Here is a 20,194-nt window from a genome sequence, read left to right on the forward strand (position 1 = left end):
CCATGAAGATCTTGGAGTCACTCTGTGTACATGTCATGACTGCCAACACTGAATTGAAGAAATGACACATCAAAGCCAAGGGTTTATCTGAAGAGAGAGGAAAGAAAAAATTAAGAAGCATAAAAATTAAGGAGAGGAGCCACAACATGAATAAGTTTCACAGAATATACAGTTGAGCAAAAGAAGTCAGGTACCAAAAAGCACATACAGTATGATTCCATTTGCATAAAGTCCAAAAACAGGCACAAATAATTTTGCCATACTGGGGGCAATGACAGAACCCGATACCACTCGAGCACTTGATTGAGCTGCTGTTTGGACGGGTATGCTCAGTTTGCAGAAATCCATCAAGCTATAAATTTAGGGTATGTACAGTTTTCTCCATGTATGCTATATTTAAAGAAGTTCAAAGTTAGAAATCTAAGGGGTAGCAGCTGAAAATATGGACTGAAGTAGAATATGGCTGATTAGAAAAGTATTCCATCCAAAAGCAAATACTTTATGGGGAGCATTCAAGATAACTCATCGGACGAAAGCTTAAGACTTATGTTCCAGCCCTTGATCAAGTCAGAAAATTTAAAAAAACAAAACAAAACAAAACCACTAAACTCATACCTTCCCCTTTTGTGTATTCCTGCTTCTCTCTGTCCTGTAGCTGTCTGTATGTTAAGAATTTTTTCCCTTACCCAGGCCAAGTGGGGGCTCTGTACTATAAACCTGTAAACCCATCTCCAAAGACTTACTTTACAAAATAGGAGAAGGTGTATTTGAAAGGACAATTCCTAACTAACAGGAATTTTTCTTCCCAAATTTCACCATCCATAACTATCTATGAACAGAGACAAATCATCTCCAGGGACAATATTGTCTGAACAGTGCTAATACTCAGTAATATAAATAATTGTTCTATTTTTCACTTAATTTATTCCTTATGGTACTAACACCTACATTACACTGCATCCTTAGTATCAAAACAAAAACAAATTTAAAACCCTGCTTCCTGGGGTGCTTGGTGGCTGAGTCCGTTGAGCATCTGCCTCCGGCTCAGGTAATGATCTTGGGGTCCTAGGATTGTGCCCCATTCCGGCTCCCTGATGAGGGGGGAGTCTGCTTCTCTTGTTCCCTCTAATAAATAAGTAAAATCTTTAAAAATAAATAAATAAGGGGCGCCTGGGTGGTTCAGTGGGTTTAAGCCTCTGCCTTTGGCTCAGGTCATGATCCCAGGGTCCTGGGATCCAGCCCCGCATCAGACTCTCTGCTCAGCATGGAGCCTGCTTCCTCCTCTCTCTGCCTGCCTCTCTGCCTCCTTGTAATCTCTGTCTGTCAAATAAATAAATAAGATCTTTTAAAATAAATAAATAAAAATAAAACCCAGGCTTTTGGCTGCTCAATTTCCTAAAAAGAGAGCCAAAAACAAAACAAAAAACAATGATGGCTACTAATTACTTTCCAAATTTTTTCAGGTGATAATTTAAAATTTTTGAATCTTTTCATTGTCCTGATATCCAAAGTGGGCTTTTAGATGTGTGCTAGTGCCTTGCCTGACACTGAGTGAGTCCAGGGCCCCCTCACTACTGCTGGATGGTACAATATCCCAGTTAGCCTGCAGGTCACATCTTGCTTGCTCTCAGGGGGAGCTACTCTGCCCTCTGAACTGAGGAAAAGTCTGAAAGCAACAGGATAAAATAATAGTGATAGATATATTGCCAACAGGATGAAACTTGGCATTACTGAACCAAGACATCTGTTGAGGCCGCTTAGGGTTTCTTGTTAATATTTTTTAAAAAATAGATCAAAACAGTTTTATCTGGATGTTTAAACTTCGGAGACTAGAATGAAGCCTTAAACCCTCTCCCCATAGACAAAAAAAGTAGGGGAAAAGAAATTTTACGAGAGTTGTGACAAATTGAGCACCAAAGAATTAAAGACCCTGGAATGGGAATCACCAAAGGGGCTGTATGTTGCCTTCTCTGGAAATATGACAGCTAATATAGACTCAAATTCTCCACATCTTGGGTCTCTTGCATATCTTACCACAATGCTAACCACATGGTAGAGGCACAGTTTTGTTTTTTTTTTTTAAATAAGCAAGAATCTCATAAAAATGAGCCTTGAGTAATATTTTAGGATTCCATCTATAGGAGGTACCAGAGAACAGACAAATTCATGGAGACAAATTACCAGGAGTTAGAAGAAGAGATGAATGAGGAATTAGTGTTTAAGGGGGACAGTTTCTGTTTGGGATGATGAACAAGTTCTGGAGATGGATGGTAATAATGGCTGCACAACGATTTGATGTCCTTAATGTCACTGAATTGTACACTTACACATGGTTCAATGGTAAGTTTTATATTTCGTATATTCTAGCACAACTTTTTAAATTTTTAGTAAAAATTTAAAATACACAAAAAGTTTAAAATAAAACATAAGTATTGAGTATTTGGCTACATAAGGATAGTAGCCTGTGATCTCAGGAGGCTCTGACTTCTTTATGGAAGTAGCTAGAACCTGGGCATCTGGTATGTGGAAGCCCCACAAAGGAGAAATGCTGGCATCAGGGGCTGCCTATCCATAGATGACAGAAGCCGTCTCTCCCATTTGAAGATGGTGTGTTTTCTAGTATCTAGTTCTGCCTCACATGGAGGAATCTTTCATACATCTGAAGACAGTAACCAAAAAAACACTACACAGGACAGGGCGTGGGGGTAAAAGTTCTGGACTTTGTTGCAACCTGGGTAAAGAACCCTTCTCAGGACTTAGTTTCCATTTCCACAAACTAAAGTGATGAGACCAAATGACACACGGCCTCTACCAGCTCTGTGATTTCATGGTTCTAAGTTATCCTTTAGCTTCTCTTTCTCAGACAGTTCCGACGTAAGTGCAATGAAGAAAACAGGTTCCCATCTCATTAGTCATCACTGTTCTGCTCTGAACTTTCAAGGGTCTTCTTCTTCTTTTCAAAGGAACAGTGATCCAGAATGAAAACACACCAGGTTCATAAAGCCAATGTGAGTGCTGACTGTGGAGGAGACACCACTTGTGATTTCTAATCATAGCACAAAATCACTGTTGCTTTTTTTGGAGGCTTTCTTTCTTTTTTTAGTTTTTTAATTGCAGTAGAATTAACATACAGTGTTATATTAGTTTCAGGTGTACAATACAGTGATTTGAAACTTCCATAAACCCATGGGCTCATCACAACAAGTGCACTTTTAATCTCCATCACCTATTTACTTTTTTACACCATACACAAAAACACATTCGAAATGGATTAAAGACCTAAATATGAGACCTGAAACCATAAAAATTGTAGAAGAGAGCACAGGTAGTAATGTCTCCAACATCAGATGTAGCAACATATAGTATTTCTAGACAGGTCTCCTGAGGCAAGGGAAATAAAAGCAACAATAAACTATTGGGACTACATCAAAATAAAAAGCTTCTGCACAGCAAAGGAAACAGTCAACAAAACTAAAAGGCAACCTACTGAATGGGAGGGGATATTTGTAAATGGCATATTTGATAAAGGGTTAGTATCCAAAATATATAAAGTTTTTTTTTTTTTTAAAGATGTATTTATTTATTTGACAGAAAGAGGGACACACACACAGCAAGAGAGGGAACACAAGCGGGGGGAGCAGTAGAGGGAGAAGCAGGCTCCCTGCAGAACAGGGAGCCCTATGCTGGGCTCAGTCCAGGACTGAGTCCCAGGACCCTGGGGTCATGATCTGAGCCCAAGGCAGACGCTAACGACTGAGCCACCCTGGTGCCCCATAAAGATCTTTTTTAGTTTTTTAAAGCAATAATATACTGCTTAATCATTTTTGAACGTTAAGAAAATACAGTCAGTGGGAATCAAGTTGTATAGTAACATTTAACTATTTTCTTTTTCCTTAATCAGACAGGTGATAAAAAGCAGCCTGATTGCTTTTCCATAGGGAAGGATGAGAGTATGAACAAAGACACTTTTTATAACCACCTCCACGATTTAGAAGCAATAAGGAACATTCAGGGCTGTTTACCTAACCTGTAGGTCCTCTATTCAAATTAATTCATTCCATTCAGTTATTCAAAGTGCTGTTAAAAAGGAAAGCTCTTTTTAAAGATTTCTTAAAACAGTTAAGAACAACTGACACCACTTCAAATGAATTAACTATGTCTGTATTATAGACAGTGTGTATAAAATGGTTAAGGTGGGTTCAGGTTAAAGAAGTTTTCAGATGTCTGGGTTTTGCTTGAATGATGCCAAATGATCAGTCTAATTGAGCAGTTCACTCTTTAATCTATTGATTTGGTAATTAGTAAAGTTGATATAGCAAAAAGCTTAAAAGCACTTGAGTGTAAGTGGACTAAGTCACCTTAGAGAATAAAATGGTATGAAAACTAGAAATCAACATCCCAAGGAGGGATAAAGGACTGAAATTAGACCAAAAAATAGAAGTTAAAAATACATCCCCCCATAAAATAACATACTGACAATATTCCAATTGAATTAGCTTCATTAGATTGTTTTTATTTTTAAGATTTTTCTTTTTTAAATACATAGTGGATTGGATTCTTAAGTCATATTTCAAAGATCCATACAGGGAAACCAATAATGCTTCAAATACATATGACCTTAAGAACAGATTTCCTTCAAAATTACAATGGCAAAATAATATACAAAAATGTGTAAAATCTTTATTAAATAAAACCTAATACAGTACTTCCTGGTATAAGAGAATGGATTATGAACTAGTTTATAGTATATAAAACAGTTGCTAAAGTAAAACAAAACTTACAGATAAATTCTGTCTACACACATTGCTATTTTCCTTTTATAACTATTTCCCCTCTATCTGGACAGCTTCTTTCCATATACCTATTTCCTTGTGCTGTTTCATGCATCTTCTCAACCATGTTCCTACTCCTGGACAGTGACTCATTCCCTATAAAGTCTCTTCAAAACAATACTGCCACCACAAAACTCCCATCGCTACCAAGTTCTGATCTTGCCTGCCTCTTCCAGAAAAAGGCAATAGGGAAATACACCATAGCTCCAAGTGATAACAGGCCTTCTGTTGTATGATTCGGTACATTATGTAGATGGCTACTTCCTCATGCTAGATGTGAGCTATTCCTGATTTTCACTGAATTCGATACTTGTAGTCAATAGAACTAGCACTCCAGACAGGAAGATACAGAAATAAAAACAAAGACAGGGAAAGAAGGGAGCATATAGATCTTTTCAGCCTTGGAACAAACATCCTAAGACAGCTAAAAGTTCCATTAGGTATCCGGAGAGTATCTGAAGCAGTGGGGGCAGTGGTCAAAAGTATTAAAACTTAGCTACACTGACTTGAGAATTTTATATAGGACTAACACCAGTTAGTCTACAGTCTATACAGTTAGTCTAACTGGTGTTAGTCCTGTATACACCAGAACTAACAGTGGTACCCAAGTATAATGCAGGGGTACCAAATACCTGTTAAGGGACGCCTGGGTGGCTTAGTGGGTTAAAGTTCCTGGCTTCAGTTCAGGTCATGGTCTCAGGGTCCTGGGATCAAGCCCTGCATGGGGCTCTCTGCTCAGTGGGGAGCCTGCTTCCTCCTCTCTCCCTGCCTGCCTCTCTGACTATTTGTAATCTCTATCAAATAAATAAATAAAATATTTTTAAAAAAACAAAACCAAATACCTGTTAAAATGAATTGTAAACAAAACACAGCACAGATTAAATCTGAACAAGTTCTTTACTACTTAAGACAATGACCCTCAACTTGGAGAACACCAGCCCCTACCAGCTTCCAATGAGGGCAAGAGGTTCTTGAATCCACATACATAGCTAGCATTGCCAATAGACTAAATAAACCATATGCTTCTCAGATATAGGGCTGACTACTCCTCAAATGTAAATAGTTGCTGATGTGGTTGATGAAATCCAATATATTCAAAGAAAGTATGGAATTTATAATTAGTTCATCACTGGATATTTTATTTTCTCAGCTAATATACAGAAAATATACAACCAGTCAAATGAGTGAGTCCTTGAAAATTTTGCCATCGTAAAAAGTTACTTCATACAACAAAAGGGTTAGGAATCACCAGCCTCAGGTTCTATACCAAACTCTACAGGCAGGGTTTGAGGTACCCAATTCCAGCACCTCGTACATAGGCTGAATTCCTTTCACAGTGATGAATGACAAAAATACATGCATGGTAGTAAGATTTGCTGATAGGGACAAAAAAATGACTTTTCACTTAGAGTAATAAAATTTGAAGTAACAAAAGGAAAACAAATAAATATATACACATACACTAAAACCATACAAAAATATATGAATTTAATATATTAGGTCTCCTCCATAGATCTACTAATCTACAGAGAGGATACTGAAATGCTCCCTTAGCATACACTGCCTAGCATCACTGTCAGCTAAATGAGCTCACAGGGCTGTTTTGCACCTGCTTTCCCACTTCTGCTCTGTAAAGAGCTTCAGGTTCATTAGCAAAGTGGTCCTTCTTTAAAAACAATAAGAACAAATGTGGAAGGAAAGAATAAGCATGAACTTATTGGCAAATCTATGGCAGGTTGATGGCCTGGTCCTCCTTGAATTTGGGGATCTTCTTAAATTCACTTTGCTTCTTGAAGAAAAGTTGGGCCAGGATGTGGTCTGCTGTGGCCTGGAGATAATCGTCCATGTCAAGAGTTTGTAACTGGTAGTGGAAACCAAAACAGGATATATCAGCACCAAAGTACTCAGATTCCTACAAAGATCTTACAGACATCACGGCACTTGCAAGTCAGCAGGAACTTGGCTGTATAACTTTATGGCCACCATGAATTCCTGTGAATGGTCACCTTGTAAGCCTGTCTTCCTTTGCCCCACGGAGCTCAACTTTTCAGTTCCGAGAAGAAGGAAAGTCCAATTGATGGCTAGAGGTGTTGGGGCATTGGAAACCTTCTTTGGATGGGATGTCTATTCTACTGAAAGGGAGTTCCTTTGATAAGGGAAGACCCTCTGTCTTCCCATGAGCAGGGACTAGAAACAAAAGGGCTTCTCAGGGCTCCATGCCCAGCAGCACACGACAGAAGCAAACCCCACTGCCGAATAATGGGTCCTCCTACTCCACAGCCAGACACAGCCCACCTCCTCTGGGTTGATAATGTCTGCCTATCTGGCCTGGCTGTCCAGCGGGTTGGGTCTGACCATCTGTCCTTGTTCCCTCTATCAAGCTCTTTCCTCTCTGATGCTAACTCTCTCAGTCAGCCTCTCTCAATTTGGCCCTCTGGAACTGTCTCACTGTGTGTTTCTGTCTCTCTCTTTCTGTATGTCTGTGTGTGTGTTTTTCTCAGTTGGTTCGGAACTTGGGGAATTAGGAGAAAATGTGATATATGCAATCCCTTTATCACCAGATGAGAGTATCTGGTTCTCCTCCTCTTCACATATGTTCTGCTGCTCATTCATTTATTCATTCAGCTCATGTTTACTGAGGGCCTCCTGTGGTCTAGATACCTTGCTTAGCAGGATATTTTGCCATCAGAGACTCAGCAATCTCTCTGGAACCGTCTTATACTCACCTGGTCTCCGGTGCTGAAGGCAAGAAGGAAAAGCAAATCCTCATCGCATGTGCTCTTAATGTAATGTTGGGTTCCCATGGGGAAAAATACCACATCTCCAATGTGAACATCAAACTCCACGATACCCTGAGTATTAATAATGCCCACCTAAAGAGGGGGGGAAAACTGTGTTGAAGTTAAGCAAATAAAATCAGATAATCATTAAGAAGTATTAATAATGAAGAATAGATGAATAAAAACATAAAGTTATAAAAGGACTTCTTAGGGAGGGTAAATAGGAGAAAATGGAAGCCATCTTTTACAGAAAATCTCCTGTTTCTGAGATGTAGCCCCCAGAAGTCAAAAGACACTCTATTAAGTAGATGTTCCTCAAAACGCATTAGTGAATTCAACACTGTGGAACCTCGTGCAATAAGAGCATCAATCACTATGTTCTAATGAAGGATTATAAATTCCCTAATCAAGCAGAAGTCTCACATCTCATTGTTTTTCTGCCCTCATGCCCTCCTCCTGACTTGCTCAGGAAAATTCAGCCTTCCAGGGCAACAGCACCCTAATAGCTCCCCTTAAAAGGATCAGAAACGAAATGTGCACACAAATGCACGCCCGTGAGCACACAAGCACACCAAAAATAAAATCTGATCCTTGAAACAGAATTTGAGAGTGATTACAATGCCCTTTTCCAATGTATCCAAGCCTTCACCTATAAAAACAAAAAACTTTTGCTAAGGAAGACCTAGCAAGTGCAATTCAGTCTGGTTTGGTTCTTTCCATCAGGATAGAGATAGGAACAAGCTAGAAGTCCACTTAGACCTGGGTAGGCCATCGCTGATTTCCCCAGGGAGCCCTGTGATGGTCCAGAAGAACTATGGTCAAGTCACAACCATAATGTGCTATTCAGCTTGGCTTTTCTCATGATAACCATATAACTGACCATCCCAACCAAGACTCTCTGAAAAGTCACCGGTTTCACCCAGACAAGTGTATATCAGGACGATCCTGCATAAACAAAGTACGTGGCCACCCTACTGACATTCTTCACCTCCCCAGCCATCCCCACTCATGTCACACTGAGAGGACGCCAGTGATGTCACAGTCCCCAAAGAGCAGCACACTAAACCTTGTACTCCCTAAAAATGCGAAACTCTGAAAATGTAAAATGTTTCAAACCCTTCACCCTACATGATAACTTCTTTATTATTTCTGACATGGGCTGAGCCTCTTCTCATGCTAATATCAAAGTTAGAAGCTACCCAGCATGGCCTGCATGGTATTTGCTATATGGAAACTGTCTAGAAAGCCATTAGCCCCAAGTCTTTCAATGTTACCAACAACTGAACCAAAACAAAGAAAAACCTCCTGTTTGCTTCTTTCTGCATTAAAAAGGAAAGTTCAAGAAGATGTTCATGGAGAAATTACCTTTGCACATCCACTTATTACATATCCCATTTCATTTGCATTAAAATGAAAATGCGGCTGTCGTAATCCATTGTTATAAATTCTGAGTGTACACAAAGTGAGAGCATTCTGATGCTTGAAAAAGGAAAAGACATATAAATCCGGTTAGTTAGCAGACATCCTACTCAGCAACTTAGCCGTTCACATCATCCTAATTACAGCTTCTCTTTCTGCAGCCCTCACTGAGAACATACAATTTTTTTTATCCCTTATATTTATTACGTCTCTTGTTCCTTAAAACAATCTTGTAAGGTTGGTAGTGTTAATCCCTCCTTTTTTGCAGGTGAGGAATTTGAAATATAGTTTGGCTAAGTCATTTACTTAGGGTTGGACAGTAGTGGACCTGGGATTTGAATCAGGGGATTTGATGGCCCCGTTGAACTCGTAGTCATTATGCAATGCAGCCAGTTGAGCTTTTTTTTTTTTTTTTGAAGATTTTATTTATTTATTTGACAGACAGAGATCACAAGTAGCCAGAGAGGCAGGCAGAGAGAGAGAGAGGGAGGAAGCAGGCTCCATGAGGAGCAGAGAGCCCAATGTGGGGCTCAATCCCAGGACCCTGGGATCATGACCTGAGCCAAAGGCAGAGGCTTCAACCCATTGAGCCACCCAGGCACCTCCAGTTGAGCATTTAAAAACAAATGAAAGAGAAATCTCACAAGCATCCAGTCTTTACATTAATGTAACTATCCAGACCAGGAAGTTAGGCTCCCAAATTCACACTACGGTCTCAATGAATAGTTTCCATTAATCAAATCTAGTAATGTTTGACTAGATTTTTCCTTTGCCTTTCTTCCAAAAGAAGGCTGAATCTAATCTAAATCTCATATTTCATCCATCTTAGTGATCATCAAAATTTTTTTTCTTGGGGCACCTGGGTGGCTCTGTTGGTTAAGCATCTGTCTTCAGCTCAGGTCACGATCCTGGGGTCCTGGGATTGAGCCCCAAGTTGGTCTTCTTGTTCAGCAGGGAGTCTGCTTCTCCCTTTCCCTTTGCCCCTCCCCTTCTCTCCCCCCGCCAGCCCCCACCAAGCTCTATTGCTCTCTCTTTCTTGGACAAATAAGTAGAATCTGTAAAAAAAAAAAAAAAAGAAAAGAAAAGAAAAGAAAAAAAAAAACCTCAATTACCTGATTCAGGAATTCACCAAAAATTTTTTCATGGTTGCTTAGTTCACTTCCATTTTTCCAGTATTGTGCCAGTTGTATTACTCCTCCTGGAAACTGATATTCTTTTGAACCTGAGTCAGAGGAAGTTTAAAAAACAAGACAAAATACTTCAAAATGGTACTATGAAAGGAAGAGCCAAATGTAGTCCCACTAAGGTACTTTAGCTCTTCTGCAGTCACAGGAAATATGTGATGGGAATCGCTGCCACCAGATCCTATGCACAAATAACACACTGACCGATATGGTCAGATACTATCCTACCTTCCAAGTTCGGAAATTTCTAACATAGGCTGACCTCTTTAAGACAGACTATTCAATTCAGGAGATCTTGCTAGAAAACTTGAGAGTCATACTGTATGTCAGTCTTCACCTCACCCTCAAGCCAGTCCACTAAGTACCATCAGGCTTACCTCTTTAAATTCTCCTGCTTCATAACAATCTTCTCCCTCTCAAAACTGCTAATTCTACATGCCACTACCATTTCTCACTTGAGGGACTTCAAGAGTCCCCTGACTCATCTCCTTGACTCTTGTCTGTCATCTTCGATTCCACAATTCAGCTAGATTAGCCATCGCTTCAAAAAAACTCAGGGTGGGGGTGCCTGGGTGGCTCAGCCGTTAAGCATCTGTCTTTGGCTCAGGTCATGATCTCAGGGTCCTGGGATCGAGCCCCGCATTGGGCTCTCTGCCCAGCAGGGAGCCTGCTTCCCCCTCTCTCTCTGTCTGCTGCTCTGCCTACTTGTGATCTCTCTCTCTGTCAAATAAATAAATAAAATCTTTAAAAAAAAAAAAACCACTAACACTAACTTGAAAAGATATCTGCACCCCCATATTCACTGTGGCATCATTTACAATAGCCAAGATATGGAAACAACCTAAGCATCCATTGGTGGGTGATGGATAAATAAAATGTGGTAAATACATACAATGGAATATTATATAGCCATAAAAAAGGATGAGATCTTGCCTTTTGGGGCAATGTGGATGAACCTTGAGGGCATTATGCTAAGGGAAATAAGTGAGACAGACCAAGATAAGTAACATCTGATCTCATTTATATGTGGAATCTAAAAACAAATAACAAACTCGTTGATATAGAGAATATACCAGTGGTTGCCAGCGGCAAAAAGTAAGGTATCCACAAAGTGGGTGAAAGGAATCAAAAGGTACAAACTTCTAGTTATAAAATAAGTAAGTCATGGGGATGTAATGTACAGTATCCAACTATAAATAATAATGCTGTACTGCATATTTGAAAGTTGCTAAGATCTTAAAATTTCTCATTACAGGGGCACCTGGGTGGTTCAGTCATTAAGCCTTTGGCTCAGGTCATGATCCCAATGATCTCAGTCCTGGGACTGAGCCCCACATTGGGTTCCCTGCCCGGCAGGAAGTCTGCTTCTCCCTCTCCCACTCCCCCTGCTTGTGTTCCCTCTCTCACTATGTCTTTCTCTGCAAATAAATAAATAAAATCATTTTTTAAAAAAATTCTCATTACAAGAAAAAAAGATTCTATGTATAGTAACTTCAATAAAATAATTTTAAAAAATAAATACAAAACCTAATTTAAAAATTCAAAATTTAATTTAAAATCTCCTATTTGAGCGGCGCCTGAGTGGCTCAGTGGGTTAAAACCTCTGCCTTTGGCTTGGGTCATGATCCCAGAGTCCTGGGATCGAGTCCCACATTGGGCTCTCTGCTCAGCAGGGAGCCTGCTTCCACCTCTCTCTCTCTCTGCCTGCCTCTCTGCCTACTTGTGATCTCTGTCAAATAAATAAATAAACAAAATCTTTAAAAAAAATAAAACAAAATCTCCTATTTGAAATTCCTTAATTGCTCCTCTTTCCCATCAAAATGAAGTCTAAACTCATCAGCATGGATTCTGAAACCTGCATTCTTGGACCCTCTTCTCTCATCAGCCTCTTCTCCTGAGGCACCTCCAGTCCCAACACACACCCCTCACACTTTGAAATCTTCTACTACATTCTCTTTTGCTTCCATTCTTTTTCTCTCATTTCCTAATCTTTAAAGAAATGTGTTTTTTCAAACTCCTCTTTACTTTACCCACTATAAAAAAAAAAATTACATCTCAATCCAACACCTATATAATCACATATGCCAACACTTAACTAGAAAGATTTTGCAAAATAACATACTATACCTTTAAGGTCATAAAAATATCTCCACACAAGACTCTCTGGAGACTGAACATAACTAGGATTTATAACCAGTTCTGCCAAGTTGGGGGGAAGGTTGACACCCTGGTCCTCTTTCTGCTTCTGGAACGTTCTAATGAAATTAATTCCACCTTCAGGCTGAAACACATAAGAAATCATACACGGTATTTGTGAAACATTCTACAAATTTTAGTAATAGAAGGGTATGTAGCTGAGGATAGGGCACCATTGTGGTTTTCAGTGGCCCCAGTCAAAGAAACTGACCTCAGTTAACCTGAGGCTGTGATATTCATGAAAATCCTCCAAGTTTTCAATGCATGTTGGCTTTTAATGTGTTGATGTTTTATAATCATTATAATCCTATAAAAATATACACTGGTTTTCATATTTACTAATATTATCTTAATGACTCATTTTTTCCACTTCTCCCTATAATATTTGATCAGGATCTGCTGTGAGGTCAATTTCAAAACTTCCCTAGATAGATTCCTAAATTTATCACAGAATTTCTTCCAGTGGCCACTTACAGCCATTACCAATTCTTTTGATCACCCATTTGTATCATTAGCATCTGCATCTGGCCCTCTCCCTCTACACCCAGCCCTATGAGCAGTCCCTCCATGATAATAGAAGTATTTAGAAAGACCAAAGCAGCTTTCCTTCAGGAAAACAATGGGCTTCTCTGCATTGAATTAGGAAAACACAATTACATCATCTGCAGCAAACTTCTCCCTGAATGAGCATGTATCTTTTCAGAGATCAAACTATAGTAATTTTTATTAACGCTATCAGAACTTTTCTACCAATTCATTATAGTTTCCTGTAGAAGTCCCTCATAAAGGAAAGTAAAAGCTAAGTCAGTTTCAACAAGTAGTGTATCTTTAATAGGAATACAAGTTATGTTCTTGAGTTCATCACCCAAATCTTACCCTAACTGCTACCCTAGAAACACAAATACTCATGCGTTCTTTGTGCCTATGTAATGCAAACCCTCAAAGAAGGATTTGTGTTCAGCAGTGGTACAGACCTTAAGTGACCTGGAAGCAATATCTTCAGGTACAGAAAAAAATACATCATCAACATCCAGTGTCTGAAGTTCATCATGTGTGGAAAAGAAGAGCAAGAAAAAGCAGTCTTCATTCCCCACATTCTTTATCCAGTGTAGAGTATTTTTAGGGAAGAAGATCACTTGGCCAGCTGTAACATTGTATGTAGTAACTACACCACCATCATCAACCACCCCAATCCATGCCGTCCCCTGAAACATAACAGAAAGCACATACAACATCACTTTAGAGCAATGTTTCTCAAATCTTTTTCATTACACCTTTTTTCTCAATTTTTTAAAACATTTTTAAAAGATTTTCTTTATTTATTTGAGAGAGAGAGTGAGAAAGAACATGAGACAGGAAAGGTCAGAAGGAGAAGCAGACTCCCCGTGGAACTGGGAGCCTGATGCGAGATTCGATCACCAGACTCCAGGATCATGACCTGAGCTGAAAGCAGTTGCTTAACCAACTGAGCTACCCAGGTGACCTCATTACATCTCTTATAAGGTACCATTTAAGTCTTTTTTTACTAATTACCATCCTATGAAATTTTGACACTACAGATATGCTATCAATCTGAGTACACCTTACATTCATCATGCTCGTGCACTACATGCATATCTGACCTTTACACATAAAAAAAGTGAGGAGTTTTACCTTCTAACGACCAGTTTTTGCCCCCCTCCCCAGGGGGTAATATCACCTCTATTGAGAATTTAGAATTCTAAGATCATGCTTCAGAGTTTGAAAAGACTACAAGCACATGTGTGCGTGTTCACAGGTGGTCATGCTGACATGCACGTTTGTGTATGTCCATGTTTCCATGTGTATGCATACGGATGCACATTATTTCCTAGATAAAAAGTCTGCACACAATTTTAATAATAATACCAATAGTAATAACACAGTGCTTTCACTCTGTGTCCAGATATTCTTCTAAGGCACTTTACCTGACTTAACTCAATCATCCCTTGTATCAACCCTATGAAGCAAGTACCATTATTATCTCATTTTATAGAGAGAAATTGAATCTGTTAAGAATGTACAATTTTCCCAAGACTACTCTGCTAGTCAATGGCAAAGCTGGGATTTGGACCTCCAGCAGTCTAGCTACAAAGTCTACACTTTTTTAAGTCATGTTAAGAACATTTAACATGAGGGACACCTAGGTGGCTCAGTTGGTTAAGCAGCTGCCTTCGGCTCAGGTCATGATCCCAGCGTTCTGGGATCGAGTCCCACATCGGGCTCCTTGCTCTGCAGGGAGCCTGCTTCTCCCTCTGCCACTCTGTCTGCCTGTGCTCACTCTCTCTCTCTCTGACAAATAAATAAATAAATAATCTTTAAAAAAAAAAAAAAAAAGAACATTTAACATGAGACCAACCCTCTTAAATTTTTAAGTGTTCAATACAGTATTGTTAATGATAGACAAAATGCTGGACTAAAGATCCCTAAAACTTAGTTCTCTAGTCAAAATATCTAGAAATAGAGATAGAATGGTGGTTGTCAGAGGCTGGAGGGAAGTCTATACTTGTAATACATACTACACCATACTTTGATTCCACTTATACAAAATCCTTTTTCTCATTCTCTAATCATCTCCACAATATTCTGTAAAGTAAGTAGAAAAGGTAATATTATTTCTTCCAGAGTTGGTCATTAGGGAAGCATCTACAAGAAGTCTGTTGTGGGGCACGTGCACTCCAATATTTATAGCAGCAATGTCCACAATAGCCAAACTATGGAAAGAGCCTAGGTGTCCATCAACAGACGAATGGATAAAGATATGGTATATATATATATATATATATATGTGTGTGTGTGTGTGTGTGTGTGTGTGTGTGTGTGTGTACACACACACACACACACACACACACACACACACACACACACACAGGAATACTACACAGCCATCAAAAAGCCCCAAATCCTGCCATTTGCAACAATGTGGATGGAAATAGAGGGTATTATGCTAAATGAAATAAGTCAATCAGAGAGGGACAATTATCATATGACCTCACTGATTTGAGGAATCTGAGAAACAAGACAGAGGATCATAGGGGAGGGGAGGGAAAAATGAAACAAGACAAAACTAGAAAGGGTGACAAATCTTAAGAGACTCTTGGTCTCAGGAAACAAACTGAGGGTTGCTGGAGTGGGGGGGTGGGTGGGAGGGATGGGGTGGCAGGAAAATGGACACTGGGGAGGGTATGTGCTATGGCAAGTGCTGTGAATTGGGTAAGACTGAGGAATCACAGACCTGTACCCCTGAAACAAATAATACATTCTATGTTAATAAATAAATAAATAAATAAATAAATATCTCTGAGAAGGGTTTGCCCTTCTCAACGTATTCTTTTTGTATCTACACAGATGTGTACAACTCAGTTCCAGATGAGTATTAAAGAGACAGGAGAAAGGTGAACCTCTAAAGCGCTCTCTCCAAGTCCATGGCAGCAGTGTGTCTCTATTCATATCAGGGTACCAACTATTCCAAACCCACAGCAGAGGTAGCCCCGTGGCCAATGGGCCATGCACAGCAGGGCCATGCACACTGGTCACCCCAGCGGCCCCGAGCCCGGCAGCCCCGCCTCCCTTGGGGCCACTCCTTCCATGGCTTTCATGAAGACACTCCGAAACGAAAGCAAAGTCCGTGGGTGAGTATGCAGCAGAGAGACTTCCTTCACATCCTATTGACTGGTTCCTTACCATTTGTGTGAGGGATCCCACAATTTTCCTGGGATCTAAACAATATTCTAGCCACATTTATTTCCTTTATAGTTGAACTTTTTAATATTTTTGTAAGTAAGATGTAATTGACTCACAACATCCTATTAGTTTCAGGTGTACGACACAAAGATTTGAAACTCGTATTATACCATGAAACAATCACCACCAGTTTTAACATCCATCACCCTCAATAGAATTTTTTCTTCTGATGGGAACTTTTAAGATCTACTCTCTTGCCAACTTTCAAATTTACAATTCAACATTATGAAATATAGTCACCATGCTGTATATTACATCCCATGATTTATTTATTTTATAACTGGAAGTTTGTACCTCTTGACCACCTTCTAGCTCACATTTAGGCGATCACATTAGAAACTCTCTCTGGACTTTCCAGAACAGTTCTCCAGACTGAGCTGGATTCCAGGCCTGTTACCTACCAGAACATGCTCCGGACTAATTTCCCTACTTGAGGTTTGTTTTTAAGGGTCTCCTTCCACTTACATGACTTTCCTTCCTCCTACTACTCTGCCACTACTCGGTCAGAGCCATGGAAACTAATCTTTTGGAGACTGTCCTCTTTTTTTTTTTTTTTTTTTTTTTTTAAGATTTATTTATTTATGGGGGGTGGGCCAAGGGAGAGGGAGAGAGGGCCAAGCAGACTCTGCACTGAGCTCAGAGCCTAACAGAGGGTTCCATCTCACCCCTGAGATCATACCCTGAGCCAAAAACAAGGGTTGGACATTTAACTGACTGCACCACCCAGGTGCCCCAAGACAGTCTTCTTTTACATATTCTGTATATGTGGAAAAAGACAAAATGGCAGAAAACATGGACTTGTCCCAGGCCAACAACCACAGTTTATCTCTAGAAAACTCAGTCTTTCTGAGCCTCTGTTCTCTCATAAGAAATAAGAAGTTTGGTCTCAGACAGATGAAACTCTAATCTCTCTTCCTGTTGTAAACTCTAAAACTGAATGAATTGCATAAACAAGGGGTATTACTAACACCAACAGAAATATGTCACATAACACTGGCTGATCTATTAATAGAATCACCAGGGTAAGACCAAAGTCTGAAAGTGCCATGAGCAAGCACTTAGTCACTATCCCTCCCCCAGTATCTGGACTACAGAGTGCAGCAGTCAATACTTTTTAGAATTAATGAATTATTTGAAATTCAAGTGAGAACACTCATTTCACCTCTAGCTCTCTTTCACTTGACTCCTAGACAATTCTATAAAGTCTGAACCACAAAAGTGCATCTAATTGGCCTGATCTTGGGGACTCCAGGCTGAACATCAGCAAACTGTTTTTTCCCTTAGAAGAAAGCAGCCATCTCTTTGATCACTGGATCAGAGCTACAAGTTTTTAGCTTTGGCTCAAAGGATGGAACAGTGATCTTATTTTAACAATAGCAAATGAAAAATGATTTCATGCTGAAGAAAGAAGTTCAAAGTGATGCCAGGAATAATGACAACAAACAGGTTAATGCTCCAGGCCACTGCTAACAAATCTAATTGAATACACAGCCAAAGCTTGGGTGTTGTCTGTCACTTAGCTAAGTAGGTTTTACAACAACTAAAATAATAGCTTGAGGACACACAGCATAAATACTGAGGCACAGAACACAGGCAAACTGGTTATACCTGTACAAGGTAGCCATGTTCATTAGCATTGAAGTGCCAGTGAGGGGCCCGGAGACCGTTGCTTTTTATTCGCAGGGTCCCCAGAGTCATCTGTGATCTCTGACTGTTCAAGCTGCTGCCAAAGGCCTCTTCTTCAATGCTGAGGTAGTCTTTGACATTGTTCCTGTACCGGGCCCACTGGATTGCACCGCCAGGGAATTCAAACACCTGAAATGTCAGACAAGCAACCGTCAACACGGAGGTCATCTGAGGAACAAGAGGCCACTGTAGCCTGCAGAGTAAGAGGTAGGCAAAACAGAAAAGACAGTGGTGAGCGGATGAAGACTGGAGGCCCAGAAGGGAAGAGGAAGAATAGGTCTGCAAGACTCTAGGAATGACAGTAGTGCCTATAGAACGGTGGGTCAAGACCCTGTTAGACATGAAAAGAACACCTATCTTGACAAGAGAATAGAGAGCTTTGCATTAGTCTGTCTGCAGTCCTCCCCTCTGGGCTGACACAGAGCTATCAATGAAAGAAAAGCTCTTCCTGGGGCCCAGTATCAAGCCAACACTTCCTCTCCTCCATGGCTCACCTCCCTTCATCTAGATGGCCCACAGTCAGTTCCTTCCGGTGAAGAGAGAACAACGCTTAGTAAACAGGCAACGGGAGGTTTGTTTTGAAATCACTGTTAGAATAGATGATTCTTTTTGCTAAATGTGTGATTCATACCTTGGATTTAGGCAAATGATTAAGAAACTGGAATTTTGGATCAACCGCGTTTTGCACTATGGGAACCGTTGTTTGCAGAGGCCGGGCTTCTAGTTCTAGGTGGACTTGTGAATGTGGCTGAGAGTTGTGAACATAAACCAAGGAAAGTATCAGTACTCCTACTGCCGTGGTGACGGTACAGGCCAAGAGACACACCAGGAAAATGCTCATCAGTGACCACTGCCTCTTCTTCTCCTAAGAAAAATTTTGAAGCCATTATTCTCTACTCTTGATGCATTAAAAACATTGCCTCCTTTCTCACTTTGGCTTATATTTTCTTTTACTTAAAAATGCATTTCTGCGATAAATATACTCAGTAAAAAATACATGTGTAAATATGAGTGTAAATAAATACAAACGAACACACACACATATCCCATATACCTTGCCTGACACCCAAATAAATAAGAAAAACAATAAACATAGGAAAAGCTGAGGCACAGAATAAATTATTAGAAAATTAAGTAGCCAGTTAAATTTGTATGTAAAATACATTCGAGTGCAGCCAATTAGCCCCTGTTTACCAGTCTCTTCACCTGAAAATTAAAGAGATTATAAAGACTAGATTTCAAGAATCTTTTAGTTCCAGAATATACATATGTAATCACATGACCAGGTAATAGGCATGGGAAAAGTAACATAGCAGTAAACAACTGGTCTGATAGATCTTAGCCTCACTCTCCCTCCCTCCTTCACTTAAATAGCCTCATTAAACGCCCACTTCCATGTATTACTTGTCTGAGCTACTAACTCATCTACCAACTCCAAGTCCAATATTTCCATGTACTGCTGTGTTACTGTTTCCTCATTATCACATTACAAATACATGCTATAAACAACAGTATTATTTCTGTGAGTTACAATCCACGTTACTGAAAGCTACCAAAAGATATACACCTTAACTTTTGGACCAATTTGCCCTCATTCCTCTGACCACAAAATGGCATTCATAAGTGTTAATGTGGTGGTTTCCTGTCCACTGCCCTTTGAATTCCTCTCTAAGCAGGCATAGCTTTGATTACTAATAACTCTAACACAGATGTTAGCATGTCAACATTCTTAAATGGTATATTTTGTAGAGCATAATCATTGATTAACATTCACAATTTCACATTGTATGAGGATATTATACTGAACAATAACCAATTCACAAATACCGTGAACAACAAATTCATGAAAAGTTGAACCATTACAAAGCTAATGGAGATGTGAGCTAGGAGTTGGTAAGATGGAAAGCAAATCAAGAAATGTCCAGAGCAGGAGACGCTACCTTTCAAAAGAGGTCACTTGAGGAAAGCTGGTCTAAAAAGGGATTCTTTCCTGACTCTGCATAAAGGTTTGGGGGGAGCTAATCTCAAGGTGTCAGTCTGCACCTTACCATTCTGGAGATGGTGTCCATCTTCCTCGTAGAAAAAGTATTCTGGGCTGCATCTTCATGCATCTCAAAGGCTGAGTTGTCCATTTGCAACAGAAGCAGCCAATTCACTGAGAAAGAAAAAGGGGGAGATGTAGCTTTAGTCGATGGGGAGATCCCTGAGAGGTGAGGAATGATAACTCTCCAGTAAGGGACTACTAATATATAGCTGAAAGTTAAGGAAACAAAATAAGGAAGTTATAATCTCAGTTTAAGGAAAAAAAAAACACAGAAAAACCCCAGAAAGAATT

At 39.8% G+C, this 20,194-nt stretch overlaps 1 protein-coding gene across 1 annotated transcript; it reads right to left on the reverse strand.

The window, feature by feature from the left end:
• Positions 1-6,558: 6,558 nt before the first annotated feature.
• DYNAP (dynactin associated protein) lies at positions 6,559-19,991 on the reverse strand (the record flags this gene model as incomplete). The annotated part of the gene is made up of 9 exons (XM_080822175.1): positions 6,559-6,693; positions 7,559-7,705; positions 8,978-9,091; positions 10,144-10,253; positions 12,343-12,496; positions 13,386-13,616; positions 17,782-17,988; positions 18,491-18,724; positions 19,908-19,991. The coding sequence occupies 9 exons, from the start codon at positions 19,989-19,991 to the stop codon at positions 6,559-6,561; spliced, it is 1,416 nt and encodes a 471-aa protein (XP_080678301.1).
• Between the last annotated feature and the right edge of the window lie 203 nt (positions 19,992-20,194).

This window comes from Martes martes, assembly GCF_963455335.1.
Source record: "Martes martes genome assembly, chromosome: 13".
Lineage (NCBI taxonomy): Eukaryota > Metazoa > Chordata > Mammalia > Carnivora > Mustelidae > Martes > Martes martes.